Source organism: Schistocerca cancellata, chromosome 9 (genome assembly GCF_023864275.1).
Source record: "Schistocerca cancellata isolate TAMUIC-IGC-003103 chromosome 9, iqSchCanc2.1, whole genome shotgun sequence".
In the NCBI taxonomy this organism is placed as follows: Eukaryota; Metazoa; Arthropoda; class Insecta; order Orthoptera; family Acrididae; genus Schistocerca; species Schistocerca cancellata.
In genome coordinates, this window is record NC_064634.1 from 60,536,943 (window position 1) to 60,552,416 (window position 15,474).

At 37.4% G+C, this 15,474-nt stretch overlaps 1 protein-coding gene across 1 annotated transcript in view; it reads right to left on the reverse strand.

The window, feature by feature from the left end:
• Positions 1-670: 670 nt before the first annotated feature.
• The window catches only part of LOC126101180 (protein lethal(2)essential for life-like), a 95,248-nt gene continuing 80,444 nt past the window's right edge, over positions 671-15,474 (reverse strand). Inside the window, exon 3 of the mRNA XM_049911878.1 lies at positions 671-856. Coding sequence (XP_049767835.1) covers positions 671-856 — 186 coding nt within the window. The remainder of the gene's footprint in view (positions 857-15,474) is intronic.

Sequence of the window (15,474 nt, forward strand, 5' to 3'; positions counted from 1 at the left end):
CATAGTCACTTTCTCCATTGAAAATTTAATACCCTGCAGATTTATTCTGTTATCATGTTTTACATCAAGCAAAGTTGTTACATTTTTTGTACTATGAACTAGGAGAGGAAAGTTCTATATTAAATAAGTGCATTAAAAAATGAACCATGGGAAGAAGTTTACCAAGAACATGCTGTAGATGAGAAACCTTGAGGAATGTAATACCTTCCTAAAAATATTCATATAACAAAATGAATCCAGTTTTCCTTTACAACAGGCATGGACAACTTCTGTTGAAGATGAGAGGGATGGTTACAAACACATAAGATCAAAGTGTTTTGTGTGAGAACGAGAGAGATTTATCTAATGCAAGACTTCAAGTTTAATGTCCCATGAACCTTGAGGTCATTAGAGATGGTGCAAGACTTAAAGGTACACTATAAACAGTACTAAAAAATTCTGACTAACATAACAGGTGGTACTGTGTACCTAAAATTGAGTTATCCACAGACACATAAAGCTATTAGCCTCTGTGAGGGCAGTTTGTACTGATACTTAATTTTCTATGTTTATTTATTTATTTATTTATTTATTTTCATTACAGACATCTATGGACTATGTTTACATGACTTCCCTCACTTTCTAAAGTTCTGTTCCTTCCTCTTTCACCAGTAATCCTTCATCCATTGGCTCACTTGTGCACATTCTTCTCTGAGAATACTCTGTTCTTCCTTGTTTTCTCCTCAAAGAGTTTCTTCACATCAGCAACCTTTTTCCTAAAGATCTGCCTGTTCACAATTTCTTCTGCTGTGATCCTGCATTTTTCTAGATCCCAGTGCACGTCTTTCACCCATGGAACTTGTATCTTCCTGTTCTCCTGGAAGAGAAGAATCTTGTTGGTGAGCCTTTCTGATTCCATTCTTTTAATATGTCCATAGAAAGACAGTCTTCTTTTCTTAATTATGGTGGTGATATTTTCAAATCGTTGATAAAGTTCTTGATTTGATCTTAGGCAGAATGTAAATTCAGTTGATATCTTTTCTGGGCCCAAGAATCTTTCTTAGGAATTTCGTTTCTTTCTTTTTCAAGTCTGAAAGTCCCTTCCTGGCCATTGTGTCAGATGCTTATAAACATTCAGATCTGACGACTGTGCTGTAGTGTCAGAATTAGGCCTGGTATGAGAGTGATTTAGATTTGTACGTGTTCTGACAAAATTTGAATGCTATTTCCATTTTCCTTGCCGGTTCTACAATTGAAATTTCTATGTTTATTTAATAATAAATTTATTTAAAAATAATTGTAGAGAAAACTGAATAACTTAATGCAAAACAGGCATGTAATTGTTTTGACAAGAGACTGCTGTTCTGGTTCATGCAACATGTTAACGTAGAAATAATTGTAACATGAAAGTATAATAGCATGTGATAGGAAAAATTGTGTAAGGTATTTGGCTGAAATATTTGACAGTTGTGAAAAGTTTTTGTAAACGAATTATGGTAAGGTAGGGATATTAATTTGACTAGAGTAGTGTGTCAAGAGACAAAACTCAGGACAGAAATGCAAGGGAGAGATTGTGGTCTTTATGGTTTGTGGTAGCCATGCAGTAAGGTGGGCTAGAATGGCCTGGGGTCCCCACATGTTTGAGTTCTGAGTTAAAAATGTGCCTATAGCATTATTCAGAAGTTCGTCTTTGGTTTATCAGTTTGCAAGTTGAGAATTTGAACTGTGAATGTATTGCAACTTACAATGACTGTGATGTAGTGAACTGTTTCTTTCCCTGCAACTGCTCTGCTAGAACAATTACAGATTCCAGTTGTTCCATTGTGTATAGTATGTGCAACATTCAGAGCAAAATAATTTTCTATGAACAAAGCAACAGAGAAATTCAAATGTATGCTAAGCATACATTAATATCCTGATGAATTATAGTCTTAATTCCCAGTTTCATTACTTAATATACTCTTGTCTTATAGAAACAATCCTGCTGGAGGTACATCCACAAATGAGTATTATAACAGAAGTTGAAAATACCATTTCAGTTGTAAGGTTCTTTTTATTTTCCAATGCTTAAACCCAAATGAGTGTTGGGCTCTTACATGCCAATTATCAGGTATGATAACTCAGGGTCACAGCACAAAGTTGTCATCATGTGTGATAACTCAGGGTGACAGCACATAGTTGTCACATCTAATGATGGCCATGTAAGGGCCCAAAACCAGTTTCATGTCATTTCATTTCATTTATTATCATCCTTTGCATCATTTATATGATTTAGGAATTGTCATAATACTGTCCAGAATATGCACAGCAGAATATCACAGATTTCTATCAAACACGTAAAATTAGCATTATATACTATGTTGAAAACTAAAACGTTGAATTAATGGGTTGTTATTTTAGATTCTCTTTTAACATGTACCATATGTGATAAATTTATATATATTTAGTACATTTTGGAAAACACATATCACACATAATTTAGAGTTAAAAGAGTACAAAGGAGGCATAGAAGTAACAATGAGAACAACAATGTGGTTGTAAAAAAAAAAAAAAAAAAAACCATACAACTGAAGCATAACTTTCAACTTCTGCTCTTGTCTTATATATCCAAATTTCACTGACTGATCTCTTATGTCACCTTAATAACCATAATTCGCTAATGTCAGAGCGTAATTCAATGGTGTACAACGAAATCCCTCTGCAGATGAGCCATTTAATAGATTGTGCAGTGGCCCTCTGCTGGACTGTTAGCAGCAGTAGTAGCATAGGTAATGTTGCATCTTCACTGTGGCATCAAAAATGCAATAAACATGTACTATGCACAAAAAATTCAAAGTTCTAAAAACAAAACAAAGACAATTTGGAGAATTTGAAGGCATAAATAAACTCCGTAATGCAAATGAAATTCAGATTTCTCATAACAGTAGCAGAGAGAGATCATGTTGGATTCAAATTTTTCTTTACTAAATTTAATGGATTCCACCTGACAGTAGCTGAAAACATAGCCAAGAAGTGGACCATCAAAAGGAGATTCATTATACTTACTTAGAGAAGCTGTGCATAGGCCATAATCAGAAGTCAGTTTTGCCAAATCAGTTGATAAAGAGATTACAAATATTATTGTATCAATGAAAAGCAGTAATTTTTCTAGTTGTAATGGTACTTCAACCAAATAATGAAAATCTTATACTGACCGTGTCAGCTGTAGTTTCCTGAAATATTAGAATATGCAGTGTCCCTATTTACAAAAGTGGAGACAAGTAATTGACCTCTAATTGTAGATCTACTTCCCTGTGTTCTCAGGTCTTTGTGAGAAGATGGGATATAACAGAATGTTTTCTGCAAAAAGTAAACCTTTCTAATTGTTGTTCAGTTTGATTTCCATAAAGTCTTTTCTACAGGTAAAACACTATATAATCCCATAGACTACACCTTGCTAGAACTAAAACAGAAAAATGTCCTGTTAGCATTTTCTTTTATCTTTTCAGAGCCTTTGCATAGATAAAAAGATTCTGCTACACAAGCCAAAATGTTTTATTTGGTCCCGTTTGATTACATTATGTACAGAGTATGTACTTGTAATATGCAACATGTCAACTTAATCTGAAATCTTACAATATTTAAGTTACATATTACAATATCAAACAATTAATTGGTGAAGGTGACAGTAATGTTAGATACATTTTTTCTCTCTATATATATGAAATCCATAAAATTATCTACAACTGCTCTAACTCAGATGGCTACATAAACAGACCTACGGAATATACTAAGCATATAAAACATTTATGTGATTATGATACATACATACAAGTAATAAAACAACCCTCAATCATTTCACAAAAACTCCTCTGAATTATGAAACTCTTTAAACATTAAATAATCCTTAAGAAGTTTCTGGAATGTCTTTTCACTCATTCTGCCCTGTAGATTCATAAGAAGACATTATGTCAGTTGCACACCTAAGTATAGAAGATCTTTTTCAACTGGTCTCAGTCTATCATATGAATGAATAATCTGCATTTTTCTCCAGTGATGTGTTGCCTTTGATTAAGGAAATTGTTCTTCTGTATATGTACATGGATGGGAATTTCAGTAGTTTTTGATTCTGGAAGACCATTCTGCATGGGGCAGTTTGTTTTTTTACTCAGGATGGTTTTAATGGCCTTCATTGCAAAAAAAACTGATTTTGTGTTATTGCTGCTGGAGTTTCCCCAAACAGTAATTGCATCCTGTAAGTATGGTTCAAAGAGAGCATGTTGCACTGTGCATAGCAGTTGCTTGTTGTCATGATGTGCAAGTTGTATGATAGTAAATATTTCAAAACTTAATCTATGGCACATACTTCTTATTATTGTCTTCATTGGAGTTTATTGTCAAATCTTATTCCCAAAAAATTCTTAGAGGTAACTTCTTACAGTCTTGTTTCATCTATGAATGGGCCAGTCGGGTTTTAAGACACTGACTTCACATTCAGGAGGATGGAGGTTGCTCTGACCAACCATCATGATGTAGGTTTTCCATGGTTTTCATAAATAATTTCTATCAAATGCCAGGATGGTTCCTTCACATAGGCCATGGCTGACCATCTGTCCTATCCTCATAAACATACTTATACATGTATTCCCTGTATACATTTACTGTAGTTATTTATGCTCAACATATTACGATGAAAAATTCTATAACATTGTGAAATGATTCCCAGATGAATAAACAAATAACTATATCTTCATGTCCTTCATCTTCTCTATATATGATGTCCATGAAAACTGTCGTTTTTAGATTTTTAATTCAGTCATTATGTATGAGCCACTGCGCTGTGATATTTGCTGAAATAAATGCACTTCTTTACAGTATTTCTCAATTTTTTCTACATAAACTAATGTTACACTGTCAGCACACAATATTTTTGTCCCTTATCACTGACTTCAAAATTTTTTATAAAAAGGTTGAAAATGAGTGAACCAATTACAGATCTTAAGGTATGCCATACTTGTTGGTCATGGATTCAGATCAGCAGCAAGACTTTGTAGCCACACACTGCTTTCTTTTGCTGACATACAATTTTATCCACTGTGCTTGCATGTCCACATATGCCATAGCATTTGAATTTTTCAGTTGATTCTATGTTGGTGAGTGTGTCTAATGTTGGTGAGTGTGTCAAAAACTTTATACAAACCCAGAAACATAGCAGGTACAGAGTTTCTTTTGTCTGATGACTCTATAACAATGTGATCAATATATTACATGTAGTTATCTACAGCATTTTGGGAAAACCAAATATTAAAGATAAAGGCCTGTAGTTATTTGGGTCATCTTAGATACTTTTCTTGTATAATATATTGGTACTACTTTGCTTATGTTTAATTTTTCTGGGAACGTTAATACACATTATCATTAGAGTGGAGATGATTACATTTAGAGCACTGCAGTCATGTGCTAAATGTGTGTGGCCTTATGTCCTTTGTAGGGCAAGAGGAAGATAGCAAATGAACTTCAGGTAGCTCAGCAGGAGTTGCCAAATATGACTGACACTTTCTCATCTAATGATACTGGCATACGCTTTGTGTGTATGGCTATGAAGGTTTCATGCTCACATGTGGATGCAAACCCACAGAGCATCCAGATATAATGTGCTTCCTTTACCCACCAGTAAACAGCTTACTGTGTAATGACATAGCTAACCCTATTTTACCTTAGTTGTGAGATAGGGCCACAGGCCTGATGGGTCACACACAGTGAGTGCTCATCCACTTGAAGGGAGGGAGGGAACTGCCAGCTGAGAGAACTCAAGCTATGTGAAAAATGAGTGACAGGGAATGAAAATCACTGAAGTGGCTTCATCACAGGGTCATGGAATTCTAAGTACATTAACAAATGAGACAAGGTCTACTGATAGAAGACTACATTCTTAATGGAGCATACTGCTGTTCCTGACTTCATAAACGAAAAATGTTAGACTTTAGCCGTGAAAAGATGTTGATTATTAATTGTTTATTTGCTACCAAGGTCAGTTCAGTCATCATAAAGTTATTAACAACCATTGACATAGCATACTGTGGCTGCAAATAAAAGATATCCCACATCACAGCCATCCATAGCACAATAGATCAATTTATATAGTCAATACTAAAATGCACTAATATAGTTAATCAGTTTATGTCTACAGCTACAATCATGTTCAAAATTTTTGTGTGAAGGTACTCTGCATGCTGTAGGCTATTGTAAATCATTTAATGATACATTTTCTATACATGTATCCCTTGTAATGGGATCATCTCGTGTCATTATTTTTGCCAGTGGAAGGGGCAGTGCATCTAATGGTGCAGTGTAAGTAGGGTTACCAGGCATCTGGAGAATCCCAGACATGTCCAGCAATCAGGAGTAACTTAAGAAAACTTTTCAGTGTCCTATATTATGAAAAATGCATTATTATTAATATTATTATTATGTGTGATTAGACCCTGTTGGATCAAACAAAGCTTCTTGATTCTTTTTCCTTTTTTTCCACATTGCTCTCATTTTTTCTGCACGGGCTCTCTTCCTTCCCTCTGTCCATTTTGTTCCTGCTTTCTTCAGAGCTTTATTCTCTGACTTAACTTCCCATCTGTCAACTTTCTGCTTAAATGCCTTTCAGTCCACAATATCTGAATAATTTATCTGAGCTTTTTGTGATTCTTTTTGACCTCTTGTGTCCAGGGTATAGTTTTCAGTCCTTCTATGTATTTTAGAATTTTGTGCATAAGTCTTGTTTTGGGAAGCCTAGAGATGTGCCAATAACATATTAATCACTTTTATCCAATGTCTGCTGCAAGGTTGGACAATTTCTCAGTTGTTTGATGAGTTTGTAGTCTATAGCCCTCTTCTCTTTTATTGGCCCTAGTATCTTTCTGATGATTTTACATTCTTCCTTTAATAAGTTTTCTAGGTCCCCTTTTATGTGGACTGTCAGGGTTTCACTGGCATACAAGACTTCAGGCTTTAATACCGTATTATAGTGTCTAATTTTAGTGTTTTTGGACAAGCATTTTTTATTGTACACCTTGTAGGTTCACCCATAGGCTCTCTTTAGTTTTTGAAAGTGAATGTTTTGTGCTACTTTCTCTCATCCCGTAGGTTCAAGGACTGCACCTAAGTATTTAAAATATGGGACTCTATTGATATGACCATATTTTGTAGGCAAGTTTTGTCAGTTTTTATGGTGATGAACTCAGACTTTGGGAAAGATATTTGCAGACAAACTTTCTCTGTACATTCTTTAAGGGTTTCAATCTGTTTGATTGCTGTTTTATCATCATCCACTAGTAAGGCTAAGTCAGCAAAAGCTAAACAAGAAATTCTTATGTCTTCCTTGACTCACCCCATCTGCATAGGTTTCCAGCAATTTTTATTCTTCAACTCCTTTTCCCATTCATGGATGACCCTGTCCAGCACAAAGTTGAATAGGAGGGGAGACCGACTATCACTCTATCGGACACTAGTTTTGATCAGGAAGGGCTCGGAGATCCCATAATATTTCACCTAGGAGATAGTATTGGTCAATGTTTCTTTTATGACGTTAAGGATTTTCGGATCTAATCCTTGTTATTCAAAGATATCAAAAAGTGCTTGTCATTCAACTGAGTCATATGCCTTTCCAAAGTCAACAAATGTGCAGATTATTGGGCTGTTTCTGACTGCTTTGTGTTTTAGCACTGTCTTTAGATTGAAAATTTGTTCTGTGCAGGATCTACTGGAGCAAAAGCCACCTTGGTATTCACCAATTTTGTTTTCGAGTTGCTCTTGTGCTCTTTGAAGAAGACAGGCTGATAGAAGTTTGTATGTGACCTGAAGTAGGGATATGCCTCCATAATTATTTACATCAGATTTGTCTTCTTTTTTGAGTAATGGATGGATAAGTGCACATTTCCATTCCTGGGGTAATTTTCCTGTCTCCCAAATATCTGCAATGATTGGGATTAGCTCTGTGAGAGAATTTGGTCCTAGAGTTTTCAGTAGCTCAGCAATAATCCAATCTTCACCAGATGTTCCATTGTTTTTTTTTTTTAATTTAATTGTGTGTTTGCGAATTTCTTCTTGTGTTGGTGGGGATGATTCAGGGTGAGTGACATAAGTTTTTCATTAGGGAGTCTCGAAGGTGGTTCTGGACAATTAAGGAGTGTTGAAAAATAATGTGTGAGTTCCTTACAGGTTTCCTGGTTAGTGAGTGCAAGTTTTCTGTCAGATTTCTTGAAACATAGATATTGTGTGCTGTATCTGCGAATTTTTTATGCGAAAGTTCTGTAAAAGTCTCATATATTGTAGTTGTGTAAGTTTTCTTTGATTAAGTTCAGTTGGTTTTTCATGTATTTTCTTTTGGTCTGCCTAATGATTTTCACCACTTGTTTCCTAGTTTCATAAAAGTATTGAAGATTTTCCGGCGTTTTCTTTCTGCTGTAGTTAAGAAAAACCTTTTTTCATTTTTCCAAAGCTTTATCACACTCTGTATCCCACCATGGATGTTTTGTGTTTTTCTTCTATCGTTAGCCTCTTAGATTATTTTACTGTGAAATTTTTCCCAAGTATCTGCCTGGACTTTTTCCAGTTCATCTCCAAGCTCAGTTAGCTTAGTTTCTTTGATTCTTCTGGTGTCAAATTTCTGCTGGTACACTTTCTTGCAGTGGACTCTCTTTAGGGTAAATTTCATCTTTATCTGTGTTAGATAGTGGCTTGAATCTATGTTTGCACCTCTACGGACTTGTATATCATGAACTTCCTTCTGTAGAGGATATGCGATGGCAACATGGTCAATCTGATCTCCACTGAGCTCTTTTATTGGGGATCTCCAGGTCTTTTGTTTTTCACTGTTGACATGATTTTAAGGTTGTCCTGTTGGCACAGTTCGATAAACCTTTTTCCGTTTTTGTTGGTAAATTTATGGGCAGCATATTTTCCCACAGTTTTCCAGTTTTTCCGTTTTTCTGTTTTATACTTGAAGATTCTGTAGTTTCTGTAATCTACTGTGGATTTATCTGCGAATCGTGTTTCTTGAAGGGCTAAAATCTGAATTTTTTGTCGATCTAACTCCTGTACTAGGTTGTTTGATTTTCCTGCTTGAACTAGTGTGTGCCTATATAAGTGATGGTTCTGGATGGAAGTTTGCCAGAGAACTCCAACTTTCTCCGTGTTTGTGACTGCCCAGGTACCCTAGACTCCAAAGACCCCGTTGCCACCTGTTGGTGGGTGGATTAAGTACCACCTGGGGTATTATTGTTATTACTTTCACGAATCATGATAGCTTATAACTGTTTGTCCAATGTTTCCACTGGTTTATTAGAAACAGGGATTGTTAGTTCCTGGGGCAATTATTGCAGTCGCCCATAACATGGGGAACAGACACTGATCAGAAAGTCATCCATTATGGGTTCAGAAGCGTCAGCGTCTGGGTTTGCTATAGTTAGCTTTTACATGAACCCTAAAAGCATGGCCGCCTCTTCTGCCAGCTCCGCCGTACTGATGATCTTCATCACCTTCTTCACTGCCATTGAGGTCTTCACCGTCATCCTGGCAAAGCACCTTCAAAAGGTACTACCACCCGGGTCAGATGAACCAAGGTATTTTACAAGGTGTGACTCCTCCCTCTCCTCCTTTCTCAACCGGGCTTGGGACCGGCTATGGCGGAGTTAACATTGTCATTATCATTATGTCATTAAGAAGTCCAGTGGATAAAATACTAGTCATCCACTTTAAAGATCACTCTGGTCACTTTGGAGCACTCATAATGAACCTAGAACTATTGGAACTTTTGCTCGAGTAGTGAATCATTCGATACTGTCTAAATTCTAGCTTGATTTGAGTTGATAACCTTACATTCTCATCTTATTTTCCATAATTTCTTATCTGTGAATGCTCATAGAGTTTTTTAACTGTGAAATACCATTTTTCTGTAGAAATGTATTTTTCTGATTGTATTTCAGTATGTTATCAGGTATCAATCTGACACCATGAAAATCAGTAGACACAGTGTCAAAAATATTTCATCCAAAAAGAAGTCTACGTTAGATACAATAATTTTTATTATTAAACGTTACATGCAAACAAAAGATCTGTGTACATTAACAATTTTATTAATTTTACTATTGATAATGAAATCAATTTTAATAAAATAAAAGGAAGTATCTGTTTTCTATATTTTCAAAATCTGTAACCTTTGCGATTAACCATCAGACCTATAAATCGTTACTCAAATAATTATTTTCAGAAAGCAACATTTAAATTATAGTTGATAAGCAACTTCAATAAAAGAAAGCTATCTTAATGTTAGTTTAATTTACTACCTATTCTCTAATGTTCTGAAACGTTCATTGATAATATATCTATGGAGTTGTTCAGAGTGAGATTAGCATTTTTAGAGTTTGGTTCACGTCGCTCTCACCTTATGATCGGGCAGTTCTTGAAACTTTGTTAGTAGACTTTCTCGGGATAGTTTCCGTCTATCTTCAAAAATCTACCAGTTCAGTTCTTTTAACATCTCAGTGACACTCTCCGGCAGGTCAGACAAACATGCGACTATTTGTACTGCTCTTCTCTGTATATGTTCAATATACCCTGCTAGTCCTAGTTGGTATGGATCCCATATGTTTAAGCAATATTCTAGGATGGGTCGCACGAGTGATTTTTGAGGAATCTTCTTTGTAGACCGATTGCATTTCCATAGCATTCTACCAATAAAGCAAAGTCTGCTAAATGCATCACCCATGACTGAGCTTGTGTGATAGTCTCACTTCATGTCTCTACTAAATGCTGCAACCAAGGTTTTGTATGAGTTCACAGATTCCAATCGTGACTCACTAATATTATATTCATAGGATACTACATTTTTTGTTTTGTGAAGTGCACAGTTTTACATCTTTGAACATTTAAAGCAAGCATCTCTAAGGAAAGAAGCGACAAGGCACCTGAAATCCAAAGTTAATGCTCAACAGTCAACCATTAGGCAAGAATAAAGCAGCACCTTATCTCTTTCTTCAAATTCTGAAAACATTTGGTCTCTTGTTAGCAAACAAAAATATCCAACTTTGGTCCAGGTTGGTCTCAAAGTGAAGGCAATGTTCAGCTCTGGATATCAGTACGAGGTTCTTTTTCCAGTATGAAATTTATAAAAAAATAGATTCAAAAGAGACTGCTTGTTGAAAACTTGGGACAACTTTATTAGAATGGCAGCCACTACCTCCTTCCTCAATACTTATTGATCTCATTGAAGTTAGTAGGTCTGATGAAACTCTATTTTTAAATTTGTAGTTTACTACTAACCACATTTCAGAGTCTTTCGTATGTTCAATTCAATTTCAGTTTCTTGTTCTTATATACAATTCTATTAAAACTCATTTCATATTTGTTAAAAATGTAAATTTATAGACAATAGAGAAATGTAAGATTTTTTAAATAAACTTATTTCTGTCCTAATTTCTTCTAGTAGCTGATGGTAGGACTTTAAAACGATACAGTAGCTCAGAAGTTTCGTAAGTTTGATCGACTACTCCATTAGAGAATTATCATATACTCCTAGAAGTAACTTCCTGTGATTCTGCTACACCTCTCATTTAGCGAGTTGTAGTATTACACAGCTTATCACAGTGGGGCAATATTAGTGCTTTGGGCAATGCAGTATATCTTATGTTTGGCTGGCAATTTTAGATCTTCCTACCTCCCGCTACCCTGTCCTCGATAGGCTTAGATTTCTGCCAGCAGGCACCCAGGATTTCGGTAGTATATTCATGTGACTGATTACCCCTTACTCTGTTAGCACCATGCCATGACGCTCAGCATGAACTTGTAACAGGAGAACATGGTGCCGAATACATACAACCTTGATTATGGACCAATGAAAGAAAGTCACTTCGTCGGATGAATCTTGTTTCACACTGTTTCCCAATTATTTCCCAATTTACGTCTGGTATACGCCATCCCAAACCTACAAGGTAGACTGCTTCCACACAACTGAAACATGGCAAGGGGTTCAGTGATGACGCGGGCATCCGCATCGTGGTATTTCATGGGCCTCTGCAATGTCTCAAGGATTATGTGACCTTCCTGTCTGATCAGGTCCAGCACATGGAACAGTGTGTGTTCCCCTGTAGTTATGCTTGATTCCAAGACGACAGAGCCCCTACTCACACAACTCGCATCATGCAGGACTGGTCTTCCGAGCACGAGAATGAATTTTCGCATCTCCCCCTAGCCACCACAGTCACCAGATCTCAATTTGTGGTCGGCTTTGGAGAGGAGGATGTGCGATAGCTTTACACGTCTGTCATCATTATGTGAACTTGTCGCTGATTTGTAGGAAGACTGGTATAAGACTCCCATGAATCCCATGTAGCGTATTTATCCATTCTGAGAGACAAGAAGCTGCTTTCAGCGCCGATGGTTTTCCTACACTGCATTAGGTGTGGTAATGTGGTGTGTTTTTGGTTTTCCATATTTTTTCCATCCCCTGCATAACAGCTTCAAAACAACCAGATTTCTTTTAATAAAGTCAAAAAATCTTCGTGTAAAATATTGACACCACTGTTGACGGTGACAGTCGCTGTGGCCACGCAGTTCTAGGAGCTTCAGTCTGGGACCGCGCTGCTGCTGCGGTCGCAGGTTAGAATCCTACCTCGGGCATGGATGTGTGTGATGTCCTGAGGTTGGTTAGGTTTAAGTAGTCCTAAGTCTAGGGGACTGATGACCTCAGATGTTAAGTCCCATAGTGCTTAGAGACATTTTTTGTTGACGGTCTTTGAGAAAAGTTAAAATGTTACTGCGAAGTTAAAAATTCTTGAAACAGATTTCAACTGTAGCTCATTATATGGAATTAGGTTTGTGTGACCAGGAAATATTATGCTGTAAGACTGAGCAAGCATCACATCAATAAATCTCAAATATTTTAAGTTATGCTACTGTTTCTAGCAACAAACAGTTCGTAGAAAATTATATAGTCAAGTGCAAGAGGAGAAACTGTTAGACATTTTCTGTAAGCAATCATTAACATTAGAACAAAGAGACACTAAGTCCACTACCTCCACTCGGCAAATTACATGACTAAATAGATGCGAAGGCGATTACCTTGAGGTGCCAGTGCCCTCTCCAACTATTCCGTTTTCTTCGACTGACACAAATTTAAGTTTTTGTATAATGATGCCTATTCAAGAAGTTAAATTTCCAGATATCAATTAAGATTATTTTCACCCCGTGAGTCACTATTCAGTACTGTGTCGATTACTGCAGAAAGGTCGCAACAATTTCTCGTCTTATGTAGCCATCTACGGTCATGGATTTCAAGTCCCACAAACCTTGAAGAATAGCACCTCTACTTTCGTAGACAACATCCTTTTGCAGCGAATCGTTGCTGAACAGATTGTATCGTGCAACAGACTTTATCAGATTTCGGCCAGTTGCCGTAGTTGACTCACTTGACGATTTTACAGTTCTTTGTAATGCAAATGAAGCTGAAGGAATACCACTAATGTGAATCAAGTTTTTTTAAAAGGTGTAATTTCTGCGTAGCCGCAAGTGGTGCCGCGGCTGACAGCTGTCAGCCAATCTCTGGAACAAATCTGCACTTCCACAAGTGAAGAACGATTTCTGTCTCTGTGAAAAGATCGTATGGAGAAATGCTGCCCACTTGCGTCAACTGAAGCCTTAACTCAAGAAGTTCTTTACCACACAGAGCAACAACAATGTGCTGTGAATTTTGCATTTAGTCCTCACATGGTATCAGCTCTGTAAAAACATACGGATCTTTTTTGACCCCAAGGTGATTCTAAAAAATGTTTACTGATAAAATGTAAAGTATTTCCGCAAAAATGATGATGACTTATTTCGAGACCCATAAACATTGTTGAAATCACTGCTCCACTATTGCATGCTGTAACTAAGTTGGGTATATGTTATAACTGTGTGCAAGCTATGTTTGAAATTAGTTTCTTTAGTTCCAAAAATTTTTAACGTAAAATATTAATTTACAACTCACTATGTAGCAATATTGTACACTACTGGCCATTAAAATTGCTACACCACGAAGATGACGTGCTACAGAAGCGAAATTTAACCGACAGGAAGAAGATGGTGTGATATGCAAATGATTAGCTTTTCAGAGCATTCACATAAGGTTGGCGCCGGCGGCGACACTTACAACGTGCTGACGTGAGGAAAGTTTCCAACCGATTTCTCATAGACAAACAGCAGTTGACCGACGTTGCCTGGTGAAACGTTGTTTTGATGCCTCGCGTAAGGAGAAGAAATGGGTACCATCACGTTTCCGACGTTGATAAACGTTGGATTATAGCCTATCGCGATTGCTGTTTATCGTATCGCGAAATTGCTGCTCGCGTTGGTCGAGATCCAATGACTGTCAGCAGAATATGGAGTCGGTGGGTTCAGGAGGGCCGTGCTGGATCCCAACGGCCTCGTATCACTAGCAGTCGAGATGACAGGCATCTTATCCGCATGGCTGTAACGGATCGTGCAGCCACGTCTCGATCACTGAGTCAACAGATGGGGACGTTTGCAAGACAAAAACCATTTGCACGAACAGTTCGACGACGTTTGCAGCAGCATGGACTATCAGCTCGGAGACCGTGGCTGCGGTTACCCTTGACGCTGCATCACAGACAGGAGCGCCTGCGATGGTGTATTCAACGACGAACCTGGGTGCACGAATGGCAAAACGTCATTTTTTTCGGATGAATCCAGGTTCTGTGTACAGCATCATGATGGTCGCATCCATGTTTGGCGACATGGCGGTGAACGCACATTGGAAGCGTGTATTCATCATCGCCATACTGGCGTATCACCAGGCGTGATGGTATGGGTGCCATTGGTTACACATCTCGGTCACCTCTTGTTGGCATTGACGGCACTTTGAACAGTGGACGTTACATTTCAGATGTGTTACGACCCATGGCTCTACCCTTCATTCGATCCCTGCGAAACCCTACATTTCAGCAGGATAATGCACGACCGCATTTTGCAGGTCCTGTGCGGGCCTTTCTGGATACAGAAAATGGGCAGCTGTACCTGTACACGTCATCCAAGCTCTGTTTGACTCAATGCCCAGGCGTATCAAGGCCGTTATTACGGCCAGAGGTGGTTGTTCTGGGTACTGATTTCTCAGGATCTATGCACCCAAATTGCGTGAAAGTGTAATCACATGTCAGTTCTAGTATAATATATTTGTCCAGTGAATACCTGTTTATCATCTGCATTTCTTCTTGGTGTAGCAATTTTAATGGCCAGTAGTGTACATACAAGGAACTCTGTTAGAAATAACCTCCTACCAGCTCTCCACCTCATATGATGAACACTCATTACACAATACTCTTATTCTGATATGTTCTGTACCGCCACTCGTCGGTTAACTTACCTGTCCTTTGACCTTGAACAGGAGTCATACTTTTTTCGTTGCAGGTTTGCAACATCTGCATTCTGGTTATCAAATTGCTTGCCTTTTAGAGGATCCTTGAAACCTGA